Here is a 23006-nt window from a genome sequence, read left to right on the forward strand (position 1 = left end):
GACTCGCCCTTTGTCTTGTCGCCGCGTCGCCCCAGAGCCACCATGACCAGCAATGGCTTACGCACCCAGTACCCCTACGTCGGGGACACACTCAGCCCGCGCGCCCTCTACGACTTTCCCTCACCAACTTCAAACTACCAGTCAGGCATCAATGGCACTGCATCGCCGAGCTTCTTCCCCATGGCATACCAGATCTCCCCACGATTCGGTGCCAGTGCCTTCATCCCGCCCCCAGAAGTCTTCGTAGACGGCCGCAGGGAGACGATCCGCGAGAATGGCATGTACACACCTCGCAACTCGGGCAAGCGAAGCTCCGACGCCCTGAACACCGACCCAGTGGCCATGCATTTGCTCGTTGAGACGGCAATTGGAGATAGCCAATATTTCGATATTCTGAGCGTGGAGGAGGTAGAAGCGCTCAAGCAGGAGCAGAAGGGTCTGGACACACGGCTGGGTACTGTCAGGCGGAAGCTAGAGTCCGAGACCAAGATTCGCGATGCGACACGCTCACTGGGACGACTAGCCCAGAAGAAAGCCGGACACAAGCGCGGCCAGAGCAGCAAGAGCAACAAAAGCAGCAAAGGCAGTAACGCCGTGCAGGAATATGACCCCAAGGACCAAGAGGGCCTTGAATCAAGCAACAGAAAGGTTGAGGAGTTTATACGGGAGTGCTTGGAGATTGAGTCTCGCATGCGCATGATCGATATGCAACTGCTGATGCACACTGCCGCTGTACTTCAGCTTACCCACAAGGGCCCCAAGCACCGTGAAGACGATACCGAGCTATCGGAGGACCGGTTCCGGAGACCAGACAGCCCCGCGAGCCTAAACACTTACGAAGACGGCAGATTGGGCGGTATTCGTGGAGGCGAGTTCGATGAACGGAGCTTCTACAGGTCCCCAGAGAATCTCGACAACCTTATGAACGTGCTGCAAAGTGGTAAACATCTGACAGCTGCGTCGGAGCGTCAAGACCAAGCGTTGAACGCGACTGCCGCACGACTCCAAGAGATAAACGAGCGTATAAGATCGCTCATCATTGAGGCCAATCCCGAGCGCGACAACGACTTTTCACTACCGCCATTGGCTCTCGAAGGAACGCCCGACGCTACAACCCTGGACCGCCAGCTCGATTTCCTCGATCAAGGTCTTCGCAGTATCAGCGCTGAACAGATGAACATCCGCAACAACTCGAGACACACTCTTAACGAAGTCGAGGGCCGTCTTGAGGGCATCAACAATCAGTTATATGCCGTGATATCTCGATCCGACAGTGAACAGGCCGACAAACTCCCACCTCCACCCGCCATCACGGGAGGTGGCTCCACCGAACAGCTCAACTACATGGAAGACTCCTTCTACAACCTTGAGCAAATTCAGTATGCGATGAACGAGCAAATCAACGAGCTCCGCTCCAGGGCTCCTGTTACTGTCAGTGATGGTTCAGAAGCTGCGGAAAAGGCAGAGAAGTACGAGACTACCATCATGGGCCTTTGGCAAATGATTCTGGCTGGAGAAGAAGAGGCACGTGAACGGAAACGTGAACGACGACGACTACTCTCTGAAGACCCTGATGCCAATGAGCAACTCTCGCCGGACGAGGACTACAATGCCAACGAGACATACTCACTTACTGCATTCTCTTCCAAGGTTCAGTGGCTATCCAGCCGGGCAGCCAGTCTCAAAGACAAGCAGTCCGTCCTAATGCGCCAAATCAAGCAGCAACGTGAGCTAAACAGCAAGTCCGATGCGCAGAAAGAGGCAGAATTTGAGCGACTCAACACGCAGGTCCTCAGTGCAAGGTCCGAGAAGAAGTCGATGGAGGGTGAGCTCGAGCGTGCAATGGAGCAGCTACAGCAGTTCGATGAGCACAAGATTCAGAATGACTCGCAGATTTTGCGCGAGACGCAAGAGCGAAATGCAGGTCTGGAGGCTCAGCTCATCAACGTTCAAGAGCGAGTGATGGCTTTCGAGTCTGAGTTGAAGGAGGCCAAACAACGTGCTGTCGCGTACGAAAATCAACTGAGGGACGTGCAAGAGCAGGCTGTAAACTTCCAAAGCAAGATGCAAGATGCTGAGAAACGCGCTGCTACATTCGAAGAAGAACTGAAGGATCACCAAGAGCGCAACACCGCGTACAATGTCTCGTCAAGAGAGGCAGAGGATCGCACCGCTGGCTACGAAGCTCAGGTTCGGGATGCACAGGAACGAGCTCTCAAGCTGGAGAGAGAACTCAGGGACGCTCAAGACAGTGCCCGTAGTGAAGCGGCAACGATTCAAGCCGAACTAACTACCTCTGCGCAGAAGATCCAAGAGGTTACAGCAGCTCTCCAGGCTGTGACGGCCGAGAAGGAGGAGGCAGAGGCGCGCTCCTTGGACGCCACCAACACTCTGAACGCAAAGGAAGAAGAGTTCCGCAGCCTCGAAGGCGAGATCGTTCGTCTCACCACTGAGCTTACCTTTGCCAAAGCAGAGCTTGACGGCGCTTACGGTACTCGCGCACAACGTGCTGCCGATTCGGCTGCAAATCCCGCCATTAAGAGGGAGTTGGATGAGCTCGCCGAGCAGAACCAGGCGCTCCTGGGTGAACTGGAAGCGCTTCGCAAGGTCCAAGACGTTGCCTCTCAGTCCGAAGCTGAGGCCCGCCAATCTGAGCGTAATCTCAAGGCCGAGCTCAAAGGCATGGCTGCTGAGTACGAAGCCCTCACTCGTGATGCTATCCAGAACGAGAAGGACCGTGAAGTCCTCGAAGGGCAGATCGACAAGCTCCGCGACGACAAGGAAGCCCTGGAGCGCGAACTCAGTGACGAGAAGGTCAAGTGGCTTGGAGTCAGGAGCCCAGGCATGCCGAATGGCGCTGCTGCTCAGCTTGACATGGGTGCGACTAGCATTCGCATGTTGAGAGAAGACTTCAGGAAGATGATGCGGGATCGAACAGCGGAGGGCCTAAAGGCATTGAGAGTGAGTAACGCCCTATCATTGTACTACGGTATACTAACGATATACAGGCGGAACAAGAAGAACGACGGAAGCTTGAAGCAGTCGTTCGTCAGCTACGGAAAGATGCGATGCCACAACGCTCTAATCTCTCAAGGACCATGACGACACCACAATAGCACGAATTCGTTTGATCGCACCACTGTTTTTGCGCTTCACTTCATCACCGTTGTATTTCTATATACCCACTTTTTCACCTTCTGGATCCGTATCATCGACGCATTATACGCGGAGTTTGGGCATCGACCACAATCTATACTGGCGTTTCTACCACTATGGAAAGCATATATGCATATAAAAGTAATGTATACGATGTGCTTTGCTTGTTGTTTGGCATCAGCATACGAACATACATGGCCTTGGCTTCATCTCTTTAGGTTAATAGACTTGTCGCTGCCTGCAGCCAGAGAATTACGTTTGTTGAGATGGCTCTACGTTGGTGATGCGTGTTGACAGCTTCCTGCTCTTACGAAACATACTACTGACCAACGTCGTAGCGCTAGTGATGGTACTCGGACCTGAATACGCGACGCTGGTCTTCTTTAAAACGTGTAGGACGCCTCAGAGATAATTGGTGCTAGCGTCTCCACTTTTCCCAAGGCTTTTGTGCGGACCCCATCGTCTCAAGACCTATCCTCTACTATCCTCACGAGCTGCCGTGTACAGCCTCATTCAGGCTGCCAGTTGATCAAACATGTCTCTTCGCAGACTGATCTTGGCACATATATCAAGGCTCACACATCTTCTCTTCTGGCCCCATATTTCAAGGCAGCATCCGTGTCTTCCGAAGTAGTCATCTTGAAAAAGCTAGAAGGCGGGCGGGTGGCTTCCGTTGTCTCCACTTGCAGTCTTTCCTCCCCTGCATACGGGTGGCCTTAAAGGTACTGTGGGGGGAGTAATGTGAGCTGCCAGCTTACAATTGTCCGCGGTACCTGAATGGGAAGCCTAATGTGGTATTACCCGTGGCTGTGTTCCCTCTCCAGTGTAAAGACATCTGCTCCCATTGGCCGCGTGGTGCCTTTCCCGAGAAGAACTACATGCCGTTACTCTTGTAGCTGCTCGCCGTATTCCTTCGTATTGTCCCGATCTTACGATTGTGCCAGAGCGGTGAGGTATTTGCAACTGAGTGAAGGTTAGCCTTGGATGCCTGATGGTGCTATGTAGTATTCTGTGGGGACATGGAAGTTGGAACGATATAAATACCAGATGAAAGCCGTCTCTATCTGGTACCACACTACTCAGGCTACTACCACCATCGTCACGTCCTATAATACCCGTCCTCTCGTAATACCCAATCGCACACCATGAAGGCCACTACCATCCTCGCTACCCTCTCGCTCACCGCTTTGGGCGCCGCTATACCATCCCCCGACTCCCCTCCTACCGACACATCCCCATACATCAAGTCCTCCTTCTCCTGGGTAGACTGGGTCGACAGCCTAATTGCCGACCCATCTACAGCCCTTACCACCGAAGAAGCTCTCGCCGCCTTCGAGGCCGGTGCCGAGAACCCCGAAGACCTTACCAAGCGTCAGGAATTTGCAAACTGCCAACAGCTTACTTCGTTCCCTCCATCCGTTGGCGACGCAGTGTCTTGTATCAACGACTTGGCTGGACGCGGCAAGGCGGGTCAGAACTGCGATGTTAGCAGTATCGGAGGTACTGTGCAGTGCAGCATTGGAAGTGCCCATATCGTTACCGTAAGGGGAGGTACTAATGCTCCTACGAGCGTGAACTGGTAAGTTCCCTAACTGGATATTGTATTAGATGGAGTGTGCTGACTTGGAGTTTAGCAACGATATTGCGCGTTCGGGCGGTATTATCATGGACCGCTGCACACGCGGTGACAACACTGTTTCTGGAACTGCGTATATTCCCCAGGGCGGTGTTGCTGTACATATCCAGCATTCTTAGAGGGGAACTTGGACGTGTTTTGGCTCGTGGGGTTGCAAAGTGAGGAAATCAAACAGACGGCAGGAAGCAGGGTAGTACCTGCCTTTTATGGACTATATGACGTTATGAAAACTCTAGGTTGAACACAACAATACCACCGCCATCGAATACTGAGTCTTTTTAGTGATTGGAACCTGCTGTAGTGAAGGTCTCTCCTCGCAACATGCCTCTACAGTGTTTTCGTAGAGCCCTCGTTCGTACTGATAATGCAATAGTAGCAAGAAGACTTATACATCAGGACCAGTATAACCCTTGTGTCACTAGGATGGTGTTTCATACTACAGGGTTTGAGATGCTGCGGCTCGGGTCTTGCGGCCAATGGGTAAATGTGTAGCTCTTTGACGGACAATCAGCATGTGCAGTTCTTTCTCGGAAAAGACCACTGAGATAGCAGTACCAGACAGATACACTATGGTCCAATCGGGTCGATTATGTTCCCCACGCTCACCAGTTTGCCAAAGAGGAGATGGTTATCGCCTGTCATCAATCTAAAAGCAGCTGTACAAACACCCACCTCAACACAATCTAAACGATCATCGTCAACAGCATCCTCTCCACCTACCCCTCCACCCCCTCATTCCAAAGCAAGTTCAGCCAGCCCTATCTCCGCAACCCGGCGAATAAATGTGAAAAGAAAGAACTACTTATCGCCCTTGCAGCCACACAAACCCACGTCGGCCCACCCACACCGCAATTCTCAAAAAAGCAAGGTTGCCCAACCATGCCTCAACACCACTTTCCTTTTCCCAGTATAACGGTACCGGAGGCAGGCGGCTGGCTGCGTTCTCCTTGCATGAACAAAGCCACTTCATTCTCGTTTGGCGTCTGCATGCAGAAGCGAGATAGGGTCGACGTGCACGAGCCAGGTGCTGTGCTACCAAAAAAAGTAAACGGAAAAGGGGAAATTGCATGAATGCATGGATGTGGAACAATGACGATCGACTTTGCCAACACACCACCGCCATGATTCAGCTCGTCTGCGTTGGATTGTCATGTGAATTACATTGTCGTGCTTACTGCATGCACAACTTCTATGCTAAAGATCCGCCTATCTATCCTCGTCACCTAGCCCATCCTCGTATGATAACAATAATAACCTAGGCATTTAGTGCCGGAATACCAGATAACGCAATGCAGTGAAAAAAGCGACATAGAAAATCGTGTAGCAAATGGCGACTTTAGGTTTACAAGTTAAGTAGGCCGAGCTAGAAAGCGGCGGAAACGTATGATGCGGGGGTATCATACCGCAGAAAGTGGAATAATGTAAATGCTAGAAAGGAATCGTATCATAGTGTGGTAATGCAGTGTGACGAGACAAAAGGAAGAAAGCGATGCGGAGGTTTAGTAGGTCCCTCCTAAACTGTTCCAGGCAGCCAGAACATCGTCACTGACGCTGTCGCGATCGTTACTCGTCATCCTTGGGCTACTCGTGATGTTGTCATCTGGACTCAGGTGGCGTGATCTTCTTGTGCTAGCGCTCTTGTAGTAGCTTGACGTTTGTGAGTAAACAGACGTACGTGATCCGGTAGAGTGAATGCTGCTCTGTCGATTTCGTGTTTCGGCGCCCGCGAGCGCCAGTTCACTTATGTGTCGGGCGACCTTCTTTGAGGGTTTCGGGACTGGTGGCTCGATGATGCTAGGAGCACGAGACGAGGCTTCAGAGACTGGGGCCAAATCTCTAAAACCAGTAGACGTGGGAGGTACCGGGAATGAGATTGCCGTGGGACTGGATGCAGTCCTACTGCGGCGATGGAATGATTCATCTTTCATTCTCTCTGGCGGTGAACTAATGACACCTTGATCGAGCATAGGGAATTCCTCAAGCTCGTTACTGGTATCACTGCTCGCCACCTTGACTACGTCCTGGTCGTCAGTGTAAAGTGCGGGCGTCATTGGCGAGGGCAGAGGTGATGGGTGGTCAGTAGTCGTGGGTGATGCTATGCTAGCAGCAAGTGTTGGGGAAGTAGGCGGGAACGGATCCACTTGTGAAAACCCGGAGGGCATTGGGAAGTGGTGCGGCAGCCTTCCTCGACTGGCAGGAGAGTAGTTGCGGTCTGACCATGTGTCGCTTACGGAACTATCGCGGAGTTGGCTGGTATTTGCCTGGCTTTCAGTCGTCGAGGATCTGCCACGTGATGGCGCAAGCGACGAAGATGTACCTGCAGATGCCCGGTGCTTGGACCTGGTCTCAGTGGATCTTACATGACTTGACTCCCGAGAATCTGTTGAAAGAAAGGCGGACGTGCGGTGTGGTGGAGACCTTTCCGCTGCCGGCTTGAGCTGCTTCTCTTGTTCCCGTATGGGCGCCTGCGATGCGCTCTGTTTGTTCATAGCTGCGCGTTTCTTTCTCATCAGCTCCAGCAAAGCCTCCTCTTCTGCCGTCACTTGCATATATTTGCGCGACCCTTCCGATTGGGGCTGTGGCGCACTTGCTGACGTGCGCGCACTCACAACGCTATGTGCCGTAGGCGACACTGGTGTGGTAACAGCAGTCTGTGGGCGGGAATCTTCGTGTTCATGAATGACCGAAGGCTGCCTCACGTGGCTTATCCGTCTACCGCCACTGTGAGTACTGTTTCGAGGATAATGATACGATGGGAGAGGTGGCGGCTCCGGCATGTACATCACTTCCATGGTGGCCGTTGTAGATGTCGAGAGTGTGCTCATCTTTCCAGATGATTGCCCACGACGGTGTGGGCGAACTTCATATGCCTGTGCTCGTCCAATAACAATCTCCCCTGTGTAGTCGCCACTGTCCAAGCTCTTGCGAACGCTGCCCTTGCGAGATCGTGACCGGTTGTCGCTCTCGTCTTCAGATGACGAAAAGGACAAGACGCTAGAGTCTTTAAGGTTGGTCTTGGAAAGGGCAGACTCTTTAGTCTTTGACGTAGAATACGTTCGATACGTGTCTACTGAGTACTGGCTAGGTGAGGTTAGATGAGTAATGTCAACAATGTCCTCGAGCGCGAAGCTGTCCCGTTTGTACGCTGGTGTGGGATCCTGCGATCGACGACTGTAGTTTGATGCACTTCTGCCTCGCGAGGGCTCACCAGCGGTATAGCTATGGTCTGGCACAACAGGTTTGAGATCTGAATATATAGCATCGTCATGTGGCTGCTGTGTTTCTTCCGCCTGGCTGTCTTCGCTCTCCTCGTCGAGCGCATCAAACCAATGCTGCACGCCTTTTGGTGGTCGTCGTACATGTATCTTCGCATTGTCATATTGATCCCTCTTGACTTTGCGTACTGGACTTGCGGGAGTCCTTGTTGGAGGATTCTGATACTTCACGTTAGGCTTCTGCAGCTTGGCAGGTCCTGCTTGTGGAGTCGGGTGCCTCGTCATCGGGTGAGGGAAGTACTCCGAGTTCATGGACATGGCAGCCGGTGAGTTCACCATCTTGGTTGGCGAAAGCAATGTACCATAGTTGGGTCCATCACTGTTGTCCTTGGGCTTGGGGAACAGTTTGGAAAGATCCAGGCGGGCAGGTTTACTTTTTCGGTATTCCTTCTTCCTCGTTTCATCTAGCATGGCAGGGGATAGTGGACTGGCATCATAGTTGTCGTAACCATGGTCCGTCAATACTGGAGGCTGTCCTCTTCGTAACGCTCTATCTCGGACTGCCGAATCGGAGGTTTGCTGTGAGATGTACAGGGGTGAACTCTTCGCGTCGTAGTGCGATCTCAGGGTCGAGTTGGACGTTTGTGGGTGTAGCCGGTGAGTGACGGAACCGTTGTCAGAGCCCTGCCTACTTTCTCCAGTATAGGTGCGTCCCAGGACGTTGGACGATGGTCGTTTTGACATGCTGGGTCGTTTCGGGTGTCCACTGTTCTCCGTGCCTGTTTGCGAGTTTCTCTCGTCGATGTGAGAGCCGAAACTAGCCTCGGATACGGTAATGGACATGTAACCAGGACTTGGTGGGATTGTCGACTGTCTTGATGTCGAGCGATGCAGGGCATCGGACGTGCCCAGTACTCGATGTGCTTTGCTGGACGTGTCTTCGTGACGGGAGGGCTTCTCGGGGCCAGAGGGTATCGATGGGGCAGGGTGGACGTCGTGGACGTCAAGTTTGGATCGCGAGCGGCGAGGCAGTGGGAAGGAAAACTTCTTGGGTCCGCGGTCGCCGCGAGCCATGATGCCTGGGACAGCCGCGAGTGGGCAGAGAGAGATTGGTGGCTGTGGTGCGGGCGTGGGTGCGACTCAGTAAAGTTAGAGATACGATGGTGGAGACTGAATCGCGGTATTCGTTGGCGCTACAATGGCAATGGCCACATGGGGTAGAGTGTTGTCGAATGGCACGTCTTGTGCTGCCACCGGCCGGCGCTGACAGGACATGAAGTGATGTTTGCTTTTGGGTGCAGGGAGGCGATCCGATATGCAGTGGAAGAAGTCCGGCAGCTTCGATGGAGGAATCCAAGGGTTCAATTGCGGGCCCCTACGGCGATGCTGCACAGAGCGCTAATCCGGCGTGGACTGGTTGAGTGCTATCTGCAGGAACGGCAGCGCGGCGCGAGTAGTACGATGTCATGCAGCGATGGGACGGGACTATCAAGTTTGCTGAGTGTCGGCCCTCTGGGGGCGAGGGGGACAGCGGATTAAAGTGGCAACCCTCCAGAAATCCCAAGAAGATGGGAGAGGGCGGGTATAACCCGCGAGTTATCACCCAAGGATCCATTGAATTTACCGCTTGTGAGGAGCTGGTGATGGTAGGATCCGCATGGCAGTCGGCTTCAGGGGTCGCTCATGTCATTGCAGACGTGCGGACCGCCTGTGTGCGCAAGCGTCGAGCCATGCACGGTCCCAAAGCCACACCTGCAGTCTTCAGACATGCATACCCTGAGTATCTGTCATATGACAGCTCGCCGTTCTCTAGTCGGAACTTGCAGCACTGCGGCAGTGCGCGGCCACGAGCATTTTCGTCTGTCGCCCGTCGCCGTCGCCGCAAAAGACAGGGCTGGAATCGTCAGGAGCGAAAAACCTACTTGTGGTTGAGAAGGACTAGAGCTCGCCGTACCGAACTTTGTAGGATTATCCATGCGTCAGTAGACGACACTAGCACCCGCCCAGCGCCCTAGTCCTAGGGCAGCGGCGATATGATTCCCCGCTGGACGCCGAACATGAACCATAGTCTCCGACAGAGCCCTGAGGCAGAACGATAACCTCACCACCAATTTCCACCACCTGTACCTGCATCATATCGTGCTGCCTTCCCCACCGGCTTTCTTTCCGACTCACCACCAGCAGCCCATGTCGCACATGTTGCACATCGCCTCGTATCCATTCATCACGTTGGAATACAAAACGGGTAGCAGCAGCTCTGCAGTGCCCACATAGTGCACATCTGGGTCTGTGAGCATCGTCAGGGGTGAAAGACGAATTGCGCGATTGACCTTCGTCTTTCCCTTCCTGTTCCTCCATAGTGATGGTGCGGCTATCTTCTGATGATCACGAACATCCTCGTGGGGATGCACGTAGCCAAGCCGGCTTTTCGTAGATCCGGCATCTCCTAGCGAAGAAGCGCGGTCCCTTTCCACGCGCTCCACCACGGCTATCTTCTCAGGTTATTGTAAGCTGACCCATGCCATGTACGCGTCGAATTATCAGTATGGTTTGGCTAGCGCTGACGCGGGAGCTCGACGCTGTCATAAATGCTTGGTTATGAAATGTTATAGTTCGTTTGGGTATAAGAGAAGGCCCGCACATGAAAGACCGTCTTACTGCCTGAGTCAATAATCCAAACACGCGACCACGATACACTTTGGGCACGCAAATGAGGCTATCAGCGAGGTTGACCGAACTCAACCGAACACTTCTAGTGGCATTGGGGCGCTTCGGAGTTCTCACCGCGTTGTTTTGAACATAGATTGCACCGCGGGCACTTGACAGGCTCTCTACTGGCACCACAAGTTCTAAGGCTTGTGAAGGTCGTTTCAGCTTTTATGGTGCACCCGTCTCGTTGGTAACTATGATTGGATTTCGGAGCAGGTCCTAGTGGTCGTACTGTTAGCTTCTCGCTTGTATGCTTTGAAGGCTACGAACCAGACGCATATATAGTGAGTAATCCCAGGTGTAGAGTATAACGCCGTCATGTGAAACCGAGCATCGGAAGACGGTCTCGGCCATGTGATTGTCCAGTATCCTGCGTAAGTTCCAACACACTGAAATAGCTCAAAGACTTTCGAGTACATGGGCGATGTTATTTCCTGGTAGTCTGGTGTATTGTATTTGACTTATTGTGCTGTCATTGCTTGATGCTAATTACTGTTTCGCTCGAAGGGATGAATTTGTAGTCCTCCAGAGTATCGTCCGGTAAGTCTGAGACTGAAAAACCGATGGCTGGGACAATGTTCGCTAGCCACTCAAGGTGTTCAGGTGTCACCTTTTTCGTTAGCTACCATATGAAGAGAACGAGAGAGGACAGTCATTGCGTTTCCTCGTTATCGCTTCCGCATTGGTGGTGCAGCAGGAATCGTGATATCGCTAGGGCAGGCAAGAAGGAGGTTTTTTCAACAAAAAAAAGCGACGAAGATGCGAGTGCGGATACGAATAGGGAAAATATGTGATGGAGACAATCACATAGTGTAGTGCCTTGATGAATATTGTCGTCGCCGTGTCTCGAATAGGGTGCGGTGGAGGGAGTCTATCGCAATGTCACCTTTGCTTGGAAAGACATCATCGAGCTTCTGCTGCTGCTCAGGTTCGGTGAGTAAGCCCGTATAAGAAAGAGCTCGTGTTTACAAAGTTGTGTCTTCCCAAGGTCGTGTAGCCAAAGATACTCTAAGGGTATGTACCGCTACGTGCTTGTTGAAGTTGTAACGCAAAACCGTATGTATGACTTCGAGTAGGGTTTCGTGTATGGGATATATGGTGGAAAAATCGAGTTCCTTCCTATCAGGGTGCTTTCATGATGTCGAAGGGTCATCTACACGTAGCAAGGATTCCTGGTTCAACTCAAGACGGCGGTGTAGCAATGAGTTGCCGTCGCCGTTTTCGAGACCACGCCTAGCTTCGCAATTGCATCTTCATTGCAATAGCTGCTTCCGAGTGAAGTTGCATCGCAGGCTTTGTGTATTTGTGTTTATCGGGATGCCATGCAATGTAGCGCTTGTGGCGTCGTACAGCCGTGCCGCTTCCAACACTGCTGCACATGCAGCTATTGCATACGCAACCCAAGCAGTCTCGAAAAAGGATGGCTTCCAATATGCTACTCGTAGCGGTGTGTGTGCGTATGTGTCTACACAGCAATGGATAGAGAACAGCACAGACGGCGCTTGTTGTCGTGTTTTGCCACGCCAGAAAAGTTGATGGGATGGCTGACCGAATGCGGCGTCACTCGGCACAAGCCTCGTGACTGGCGGTATCAATATACCGCCCGCAGCGCCCGCAAAGCTGCAGCAATAGCTCAACTATAGCTCATACACGACATGAGCGTTGAGAGGTCTTTATGTGAGAATGTGAGATATAGATAGCATCGATACCTGTAGAAGCAACAACAAATTCCTAATATAACGAAGCTCTGGAGCTTCCCATTGCGCAATACAGACGGCATGCTGTCAAGCACCCATGTCAACCCATTAGCGCTAGTCAGTGGCCCACTGCGAGATGCTCTGTCGTGCCTTCGTCTACCTAAACCCCACCACCACTGCCAATCCACACGCAATACCCGACAGAGCCATATACACGACCGTCCTTCGCTTCCCTCGCCTCCTCAGCAGACACGGCGACATCCTTGGCGGCACTCCAGTCTCCCGCGTTTCAACCACGCCATCACGTCTCCATACGCTCCTATCTCTCCGTCGGCGGCGACACGTCCGATAGCGACCACGACGATCCCCGTGACGGCCTCCGCGAGCCAGCAGACGACGTGTGTACCGACTGGCGACATGCACAATAACTAGGCCCGTCGTCTTCTCCCGCGTCATTCCTGCTCCGCCGAGCTCGCGCTTTGGTCCCGAGGTCTCAGGTCCCGGATCACCACCACTAACGTTTCCGCGAGCCACTTCACTCGGCAAGTGAACCGAACAAGCTTTTTGAGACCCATCCTCGCACGCATCACCGACACTCGGAAGAACATCCACGCCTTCCGTCACGCTTGCGCAACATGGCCTCCAACGCTGCAGGCCCCAGCGCTGACGGCGTGGCCACGACAGTGCACACCGAAGCCACAGACCCGTATGCCACCATGGGACAGTTCTCCTTCGCGCCAGCAACCAAGACGACAGTAGTCACGACCACATACACCACCACGACCACGTTCCCGCCCTTGTGTGTAAACGCCCCCGGCAGCCTCAGCGAGCGAGACCCCAAGGATTACCCGCTGGCCCACGTCCAGGCTCCCGAGTCAATACGCAAGTTCTACTTCGAATCCGGAGGCGAACTGGCTTGCTTTGAGGAAGCAGACGCTGCTTCTGAGAAGGTGCGAGAGGTACGCTTTTCCCTCACGCCAGGGATATGCCTGCAGCTGAGGCCTTTCACGTTGCAGCCGCCATGCCCCCCCAGCTAACACTTTGATTGCAGCAGAAAACACTCCGCCAAAACCTACGATCCGCAAACGGCACCCTCAAGAAGGTCGAGTCCTACGACGGCCCGCCAGTCTTCGCGACACCCAGCCGCTCGACGCGTCCAAAGCCACGCGCTCCTCACCAAGGGCTCCGTTCAGTCTCTGGTCGTCGGAAACGGGATAATGCAGACGATTCGCCGCCGCCACCGTCAATCACAAAAGCCGTTGAGCTGCTCGGTACACATCGCCAGAGCAAGAAGCCCAGGTTAGAGCACGACAAGGACGCTCGCATGGCCTCCCGTCCCACATCGAATGAGATGGAGGATCCACACCTCGCTACGCCCGACACAGACATGGCCGGCCTCGGCTCGTCCAAACTCCCAAAACTTCGCAACAACAATCTACACAGCTCCAAGCCCAGAGCTACGTCACAGCAGATCGGACCGAACCAAACGCCGCCTCGATGGCGGCTTCAGGAATCGAGTGCTCGCTCATCACACTCTAGAGGTAGCCTCTCTGACGACCGAGAGCCGACCCCCGAGCCCTCCTTCCCCACTAGTGTATTCGACGGCCCAGGCGTAGCTGCTACACCCCCAATTGCTGAGTCCGATTTGGAACCAGGTGGACCTTTCGCCGAAGAAGCATCTTTTACGCCTTCACGACTCACTCCCCTTGATACAACTTCGGCGCAAGATGTAAGCTTGCCCAGTCCCAGCCTGTCGCCCATCACGGCTGCCGCAAACCTCGCGCAACAAACGAATGGTGGAGCGTCCTTCTCAGGCACAGAAATGGACTCGGATGTGAATGACGTGTCAGGATTTGACCTGTCACAGGGCACTTCAAGCAGCTCGCACACGGGAGACTTTTCACTTTTCCCTGGTTCCCGACAACACGACAATGGTGACGGTTCCAATACACAACTGCCTACTCCTTCTGTCATGGATATACCGAATATGCTCAACTCATTCGATGCTCTGCCAGAGCAGATGAAGTCGTACGTCTTATACCAGATGCTGCGGAGATGCAAAAAGCCGACCCTACACTTTGTTGCGGATGTCGTCAACCCTGCCCTTAAGAGGGACTTCATCGCCTCGCTTCCTACCGAACTCAGCCTTGAAATCATCAGTTATCTGGATGTCAAGAGCATGTGCAGCGCAGCACAAGTGTCCAAGTACTGGCGGAAACTCACCGATACCCATGAGTCCGCGTGGAAAGATCTGTTAGACAAAGATGGATACAAGCTGCCACATGGCGAGCTGGAGCGTGCTGTGCAAGAAGGCTGGGGCTGGCAATACCCCCATTCCACTGACAGCTACGAGCGCGACCTGCGAGCTCAATCAGTAGCCTCGAGGTCAGACAGCGAAACCATCTCAGGCTTCTCCACTTCTAGCCTGTCTAGCGGCCTCCAAGATCAGGAGGGTGCAGTGACACGCTCCTCGTCCACACGTCAGAAGAGGAAGGCTACAAGTAAGCATAGCAGTAGCAGTGGCAAAAAGGCTCGCAAGGGTCGTACCTCCACTAGGACACAGGTTGCTCTCTACTCGCAACCTGCGGATTATCAAGAGGGCCCACATGCTTTTGCTAAGAGAGCAGAAGCCGCCATCTCTGATCCCAACGTTGGCTTGCCCGGCCTTCGTGCTATGCATCTGTTCAAATCCTTGTACCAAAGGCATCACCTCATCCGCAAAAGCTGGATGGCGGTAGACACAAAGCCAAAGCACATTGCTTTCCGCGCACACCAGCGCCACGTAGTGACATGTCTGCAATTCGACACAGACAAGATCCTGACTGGTAGTGACGATACTAACATCAATGTTTACGACACCAAGACAGGAGCGCTACGAAGCCGCCTCGAGGGTCATGAGGGTGGCGTGTGGGCTCTTCAGTACGAGGGAAACACACTTGTATCCGGCTCGACTGATCGCTCAGTGCGAGTATGGGACATCGAAAACGGAAAGTGCACACACGTGTTCCAGGGCCATACATCCACCGTCCGGTGCTTAGTGATCCTCAAGCCAACTCAGGTTGGTGAGACCCTTGACGGGCAGCCTATCATGATGCCGAAGGAGGAGCTCATCATCACTGGCTCACGAGACTCCACCCTCCGTGTTTGGAAGCTTCCCAAGCCAGGCGACCGGGGCATCATGCAGACTGCAGCGGCATCCAACGATCACGACAACCCGTACTTTATCCGCGCTCTAACTGGGCACCATCATTCAGTACGTGCAATCGCTGCACACGGCGACACGCTCGTCAGTGGTAGCTACGACTGTACAGTTCGAGTGTGGAAAATCTCGACTGGAGAAGTTCTGCAACGTCTCCAAGGCCATTCGCAGAAGGTGTATAGCGTCGTCCTTGACCACGCGCGCAACCGTTGCATCAGTGGTTCGATGGATAACATGGTCAAGGTCTGGTCTCTGGAAACAGGTGCCTGTATCTTCACCCTTGAAGGCCATACCTCACTTGTTGGTCTTCTCGACTTGAGCCATGAGCGTTTGGTGTCGGCTGCTGCTGATTCAACCCTCCGAATCTGGGATCCGGAGAACGGACAATGCAAGAGCCGACTCTGTGCTCACACGGGTGCCATTACCTGCTTCCAGCATGATGGCCAGAAGGTCATCTCTGGCTCTGACCGAACACTCAAGATGTGGAATGTGAAGACGGGCGAGTTCGTTAAGGACTTGCTCACAGATCTGAGCGGTGTTTGGCAGGTCAAGTTCAACGAGCGTCGCTGCGTTGCTGCTGTTCAGCGGAACAGCATGACATACATTGAGGTAAGAAATTAACAGCGAAAAGGAGCCCGTCTCTTCTAAGCTGCGCCCCACCTTCAGTAAAGGCTTTCGTCGGGGCTCTTGCTAACAATACATCAGGTTCTTGACTTCGGTGCCTCGCGCGACGGCGTTCCCGCTGATCAACGAGGACGACGTATTGTCGTCAATGCTAGAGGCCACGAGATCGAAGACGTCTCTGAAGGCGAATTAATCGACGTCGAGGCTTAGGCCTCCACACTCTTCCGTTCAATACAGCGAAATACACGACTACACAAACACACCCAGCATACCTTTGGAACCGGCGCGAATGTTTCCCCACATGTTCAAAAGCGATACCCATCACGCGCGTTTTGGCGAATGACTTCACGACACGGCACCCGAATCCTGTTCGTTCGGGTGGCATTATGAACTGCTCTTATTAGCCTGGCTCTGTCCATTACCGTACACCTAGGTGTAGGAACAGCAGGTGTGCTAGGATACGATGTTTCTTACATTTGCATAGCTATGGCGTTTACAATATCCGGGGCTGCATCAGTAAGCGTCTACGGACCACAACTACTATGAAGAAGTAGATACATAATTTTATTCACAAATTCTTTTTAATGTTTGACTTGTGCCCTTGTTACAAAAGTGTGCGCGTCTAGACTAAGCCAGCGCTAGTGAAAGCGGGATGTGACGCGCTTGCCCCACACTGCCGCGGCTCAGGTCGCAAACACGTCCAGTTCACATTAACATTCATAAGTTCGCATACATTGTCCGACACTGGCTGGAAATGCGGACTTGTTCAAACAACACCTGATGCCGGCGTACTTCTTCCACATTACCTTGGAGCTTTATCCCTCGCGCTCACCACCGGACAAAACGTTTACCCCCCCGCCGCGAACCGACATCTTCTCGAGACTTCCGGCCCATCGCCGAGCATCGTGGGGCTCTCCCCCTCCGCCATCACGCGCCTATAATAGCTTCACAAAGCCCATAGCCTCTAGTAGTGAAACCGGCCAAGCTACTGCTTCTCGCGATCGCCAATCTACTGCCCGTCGATTCAGCCAGCGTACGCGACCATCGTTCTCAGACCACCACGATAGTCCCGTACCGGTCGTCAAACCTCCGAAGAGGCCGGGACACAGACGAACACAGAGCTTTGCGCACAGAGACTGGCGTTTCGACACCATATCTATACTCAGCATCGACATGAACCCGACGAGCACTGAGCTTGATCGAACTCGCGCCAACCACCTCAAGCACCCCTCACACGCGCCAAACACCGGCGGTCTCGCGACAAAGGGCAAGTTCATACCCTCGGAACCGAAGAACACAGAGGTTGGCTGGGGTGTGGTACATCTCTACCGCGATGGACAGGAAACGCCAGGGCTGTACGACGAGGTGGATGGAGCGAGCAAGGAATTCAACGAGGAAGACTGCACCACCCTGTGCATACTAGCAGTCCCCTCATATATGACACCATCCGACTTCTTGGGCTTCATGGGCGAGCAGACCAGAGAGGAGGTTTCCCACTTCAGACTTATCCGGACAAGCAGAGCGAACAAGTACATGGTGTTGATGAAGTTTCGGGAAGCCGAGAGAGCTAGAGCGTGGAGAAAAGAATGGGACGGCAAGGCCTTCAACAGTATGGAGGTAAGAGAACGCATCGCTGCAGTCAAGGAGCGATAGCTAACATCGATAGCCTGAGTATTGTCACGTCGTGTTCGTCAAGTCGATCAATTTTCAGAGCGGCGACTCGAACAGCGATCCTACCTCATATCCCGATATTACGAACGATCCGTTTGCGCCCGCACCGACCGAACAACCTACTGCACCTCTCCCGCCAGCTGGCAACGTCCCTTCGCCAGTTGAGGGCCCATCAATCGCTACTTCCCTCACCGCAAAACCGCACGCTCCACCTACGCCTGCTTTGGTAGAGCTACCCACCTGTCCAGTCTGCCTCGAACGCATGGACGAAACAACAGGGCTTTTGACGATTCTCTGCCAGCATGTCTTTCACTGCGCTTGCCTTGAGAAGTGGCGAGGCTCAGGCTGTCCAGTCTGCCGCTACACACAAAATGATGCCTTTGCCTTGAACCGTGGCGCTGATGGCGAGAGCCCGGATAATGAGTGTAGCGTCTGCGGATCCACACAAAATCTTTGGATCTGTCTGATCTGCGGCAACATAGGGTGTGGTCGCTACGACTCGGCGCACGCATTCGCACACTATGAGGCAACGAGTCATACCTATGCCATGGATGTGGTAACGCAACACGTCTGGGATTATGCAGGTGATGGCTACGTTCATCGACTCATACAGAACAAAGCAGACGGCAAGCTCGTAGACATGCCAGCCTCCAACCAGTCCTTCAGTGCACCCGGCATGACAGGCTACTCCAATGACACCGTACCACGCGAGAAGCTGGATAACATGGGTATGGAGTACGCGTACCTACTTACCTCGCAACTCGAATCTCAACGCGCATATTTTGAAGAACAGCTCGAGCGTGCAGTCGACAAAGCGGCAAAAGCAGCTTCCACCGCTGACGAAGCAAGCCGTTCTGTTGCCTCGTTATCTCAGAAACTCGACAAGCTATCCACTGAGCACGAAGAAGCAACAGCCACCATCGCCTCCCTCACAAAGGAATCTGCTCGCAACGCTCAGAAAGCAGCGTCAGCATCCGACCTCGCTCGCAAACTCACCAAGCAGTACAAGGAAGAGCAGATTGTGAACGAGTCTCTTATGGAACGCATCAAACACTTGGAAAAGAAGGCCGAAGAAGCGGAGAACAGAGTCAAGGAGCTTGATGCGCAGAAAGCGGACCTTGAGGAGCAGAACCGCGATTTGAGCTTCTTCATCTCGGGCCAGGAGAAGTTGAAGGAGATGCAGGCGAATGAAGTCATGGGGCTGCAAGAGGGTGAAGTCGAGGGCGGGACGGTGGAAGTCGCCGAGAAGAAGGGCCGAAGAAAAGGCAAGAAGAAGGCTTGAAGTTTGTCAAGCACACCATGTAGATGGAGTTATGATTTAGCGGCATGCACTGGATTGACGGAGTTGGTTGTGAAACTTGTCAGATACCCCACATAGAATATTCATAGTCCTGCGTAGGGCTTTTGTATCACATTTACCAATATGTGATAAACAATCATCACCATACGTCATCACGAGAAGATAATAGTGAAGATGGACCACTAGATTCGCAATGCGCAAGGACTACCCAAACACCACAGTCCAACATTATACGCCCCATAAAGATGCATCCAAGAAAACAAAAAAACAAAACAGGGCTCCAAAACTAGTATATACACACGTTTCATGTATCTGTGTCCGAAAGGGAGAGAGAGAGAGAGAGTAAAAACACAACGTCGTCCCAGGGAACCAGCCGTGTCGGTCGTCAAGTCATGTCATGCTAAAGTCGTGAATAAGGTAGGGATTTTGGACTCGACCATAGGTAGATCCAAAGAGAGCGTGGTGGAAAACGAAGGATTGACCGGTGTGAATGCATGGACGTGAGATGGAGAGGTGATGAACGCCGATGTGTATCCGTTTTGCGCCGTTGGAAAAATCAATGCAGTGGTTGTTTGTAGATGCGTAGTGGGTGAGGTGGTATCCAAGTGGGTAGATAGTCGAGAGCATTCAAAGCGGTAACAGATGATGGGTAGCCATGTCGAACAGTGATCCGACAGTTTAGATCCAATCGTCATCCACGATACTCTTGCTGCCGATTGCAATCTCCCTCTCAAAGCCCAATCCGAGACCAAGGCCGACATCCATCTTAGGTGGTGCCTGGAGTTGTGGCGGAGGTTCGGTCTTCTTCTTGGGGCTTTGCTTGGCTGGGCTCACGTTGCCGTCAGAGCCCATACGCACAGTCTTGACATCCCAATCGTCTTCAAGTGCAGCGCCGATCCAGACCTTGACGCTGTCGTGAACAGCGCCGTAGTACTTGGGGTTGCAGGCGCGGAGGTGACCCATCAGCTTCTCGAAGCCGGAGACTTTGAGTTCCTGGCGGAATTCGTTACGTGCTGAGCGGGTGGGGAGTGAAGCTATGATGCCGTTGAGGAGATCAATGTGTGTGGCGAGGTAGTTGGTCGCATCCCATTCTACACCACCAACGTAGGGAGCTGCGGGCACAATGGCGCGTTGACCGGGGAAGTGAGTCTTAGCGTAAGACCTGTCTCCCGTCGGCTTGGGTGGAACAGGGATGACGTTGAGGTGGTGGATGAAGATCCAGAAAACCTCCTTGGTGACGTTGGACATCTCTTTGCACCATACTTGGTAGGGTCGTGGTTGGTGCATCTGTAGAATGAACGGAACAGTGGATGCCTGCTTCTCCTTGACTGGATCCTTGAGATACTTCATCAACTCGGTAGCGCGAGTCTCCAGTTCAGCCTCTGGTGCCATGGAGATGTGAGCGAAGATGATCTCTATGATGAGTTCACGCGTAGTAAACTCGCTCGGACCTTTGTGCTCTTCGTCGAAAAGCATAGCCAGCAAGGCTGGGTACAGTGTCGATGAGATCTCGTTAAGCTGCTTGAGAGCGGTACCAGTCGTGCAGAGTCCCTTGAGACAGCGGAGAAGTTCGTGAAGAAGAGTGTCTTCGTGGTCTTCGCGCCACTCAACCTCCATGATCCGGTGGAGGAGTGCGACTAGCTCAGTCATACCACCGTCCTGGATGAAGTTGTCAACCCAGTCGACAGTTTCGTTACGGATCAACAAGCGGAGTTTGTGCAGCTTGCCGACCTCGACATTCTGTGGCTTCGGGGTCTTCTTCATGTAGGAGATGAACTCGTCGGCCTTGACAGATTTGGCTCCGTTGGACACAGATCGGTCAGAAGCGTTAGACCTCAGAGATCTCATAGAGGGAGATTTGGGGATAGGAGCTGGCTTTGACGACGTCTTTCGTTCGCCCAACTCGCCGCCCTTCTGCTTCTTTGTAGGAGAGTCACTCCTGTTGAAGGTAAAGGTTCGGCTCCTTGGACGCTCACGCTTAATTGAGTTTGCTGACTTGTCTTGCGCCTCATCCTCTGCATCTTCAACAGCAGATCCGTGTCGAGACTTGGATGACTTCTGTGGTACCTGCTTGGTGTTCTCTCCAATGGAAGAATGTGCAGAGTTTGTCTTGGAGGTTTGTGGAATGTCAAGCTTGTGCATTCGAACAAAGTCGGCCTTGACCTCTAGCTTTAATGTCCGCATCTGCGCACGCTGGTGGGCGGGGATATTTCGGGATTCCTGATGTTGTTAGCAGAGGGATCAGCTAGATATCGAGAGAGCACTTACCAGAACCTCCTCGAACTCGGCGTCTACCACCTTAGGATCAGGTTTGGCAGATGCCGCGGCACTCTCAGCTTGCTTGGACTTTCCGTTAAAGGCAGCGACGGCGGCCATGACTCGGTTCTGCTTCTTTGTAGGACTTGGCGGAGGCGCCATATCCTTGAGGCTGTAGTCCTTGCTGCCGGTGTCGGTACTCGCTCTACTGAGTATGGGTCTCGGCGGCTTGGTGGGAGAGCTCTCTCTGGTGCGTCCCTCGTTGCCCTTGGTGTCGGACAGAGGAACACGCTCGTTGCTCCGCTTGCGCGAGAAGGTCTCGAGTAACGATGCCGTGGAAGTCGACTTGGGAACAAACATGGACTTGGGTCGCTCCTTCTGAGCAGGTCGGAGCGAGGGCTGGCCAGTCTCGAAGAAGTTGCGCTGCTTGGTGGGCGAATAGTCTTGGGGTGTGTAGAGGGCAATCTCGTCCTCGACGCTCCGACGCTGGTCGTTCAGAGGGACTTTGCTCGTGGTGGTGACTTCCTGCTGGGAGCTGAACTCGGCCCAAATGGGAGTGCGCGGTGGGGCCTGTGCATATGAGGTGCGGGGTGGCGTGGTGTTTTCCTTATCTCTGCTCTCCTTGACGGGTGACTTGTCTCTCCTGCCCTTGCCGAACATGGCAGCCAGATTGGTTGACGACTTCGTCTTCTTGGGCTTCTCGCCTGCCACAACCTCCTCCTGCGCTCGCCGCGCGTCGAACGATTTCTTGGGAGCGGACTTGTCCTCCTTCTTCGCCAGTGACCGCAGCGACACGGAGCTGAGCGTCTTCTTGTGCAGGCTCTTCTTGGGGCTCGATTTGGCGTCCTGCGACTTTCGAGGCGATGGCGGGTTGAGGGGGTCGTTTTCTGTCTGGTTTGCCGCGCGCAATTGGCTATGGGGGTGGTCTGGCGGTAGCAAGGGCGCCTGGAAGTTGGAGACAGGCATGTACGGCGGGTTGGAAATCTGAGCGGTGTGCAGCGCAGCGCCCTCGGTCGGCGAACGCCTGTGACCTTTATTTATAATAATAGACTTGAGCACTGCAGCGGATTTGTTGCGTCGGTGTCCTGCAGCGGGTGGTGCGGCCATGTCCGGCGTCGACATGATGCTGCTCCAGAAAAAAAGATAATTGTGGAAGCGTGTACTGAGGCCGGGGCCGGGAAGAGAAGGCTTGAAACGTGAATTGTCTATAGCAGAAGGATGGCGGACATATTAGAGGAAGGCGATGATGAGGCAGGTCGACCGTCCGTTTGCGGATACCCATAAACATGCGGGCGATCGTCCCAGCAACCACGCGTGCTAGCATGTGGGGTGCACGCCAATGCATGCCACCGTGACGCGCTAACTTCTATCGACGGCCATATTCATGCGCTTATAGTTTGCATCCGTCATAATCGTCGTCAGGCATGGAAACCTGGAGGAACCGTTTGCCCATGGCTGTTCAGCTGCTGGGGTGCCGACAAAACGTCTCTCCACACACGAACTTCATCTCCCCAATCACACCGCATCCTGCATGTTCGCGGTC

At 53.5% G+C, this 23006-nt stretch overlaps 6 protein-coding genes across 6 annotated transcripts; 4 read left to right on the forward strand and 2 right to left on the reverse strand.

Moving 5' to 3' along the window:
• Positions 1-42: 42 nt before the first annotated feature.
• On the forward strand, positions 43-3116 carry AA0111_g1089 (hypothetical protein; the record flags this gene model as incomplete). The annotated part of the gene is made up of 2 exons (XM_028644692.1): positions 43-2961; positions 3009-3116. The coding sequence occupies 2 exons, from the start codon at positions 43-45 to the stop codon at positions 3114-3116; spliced, it is 3027 nt and encodes a 1008-aa protein (XP_028511000.1).
• Positions 3117-4301: 1185 nt separating this feature from the next.
• AA0111_g1090 (hypothetical protein) lies at positions 4302-4911 on the forward strand (the record flags this gene model as incomplete). Its single annotated transcript, XM_028644704.1, has 2 exons — positions 4302-4735; positions 4791-4911. 2 exons carry the CDS (start codon positions 4302-4304, stop codon positions 4909-4911), a joined length of 555 nt encoding a protein of 184 aa, XP_028511343.1.
• Positions 4912-6291: 1380 nt separating this feature from the next.
• On the reverse strand, positions 6292-9081 carry AA0111_g1091 (hypothetical protein; the record flags this gene model as incomplete). The annotated part of the gene is made up of 1 exon (XM_028644715.1): positions 6292-9081. One exon carries the CDS (start codon positions 9079-9081, stop codon positions 6292-6294), a length of 2790 nt encoding a protein of 929 aa, XP_028511344.1.
• A 3967-nt stretch (positions 9082-13048) lies between these two features.
• Positions 13049-16446, forward strand: AA0111_g1092 (Cell division control protein 4; the record flags this gene model as incomplete). The annotated part of the gene is made up of 3 exons (XM_028644726.1): positions 13049-13372; positions 13465-16221; positions 16318-16446. The coding sequence occupies 3 exons, from the start codon at positions 13049-13051 to the stop codon at positions 16444-16446; spliced, it is 3210 nt and encodes a 1069-aa protein (XP_028511341.1).
• Positions 16447-17016: 570 nt separating this feature from the next.
• AA0111_g1093 (RING finger protein) lies at positions 17017-19189 on the forward strand (the record flags this gene model as incomplete). The annotated part of the gene is made up of 2 exons (XM_028644737.1): positions 17017-17853; positions 17903-19189. The coding sequence occupies 2 exons, from the start codon at positions 17017-17019 to the stop codon at positions 19187-19189; spliced, it is 2124 nt and encodes a 707-aa protein (XP_028511342.1).
• Positions 19190-19885: 696 nt separating this feature from the next.
• AA0111_g1094 (hypothetical protein) lies at positions 19886-22585 on the reverse strand (the record flags this gene model as incomplete). The annotated part of the gene is made up of 2 exons (XM_028644748.1): positions 19886-21427; positions 21476-22585. 2 exons carry the CDS (start codon positions 22583-22585, stop codon positions 19886-19888), a joined length of 2652 nt encoding a protein of 883 aa, XP_028511347.1.
• Between the last annotated feature and the right edge of the window lie 421 nt (positions 22586-23006).

This window comes from Alternaria arborescens (genome assembly GCF_004154835.1).
Source record: "Alternaria arborescens strain FERA 675 chromosome Unknown contig_2, whole genome shotgun sequence".
NCBI lineage: Eukaryota > Fungi > Ascomycota > Dothideomycetes > Pleosporales > Pleosporaceae > Alternaria > Alternaria arborescens.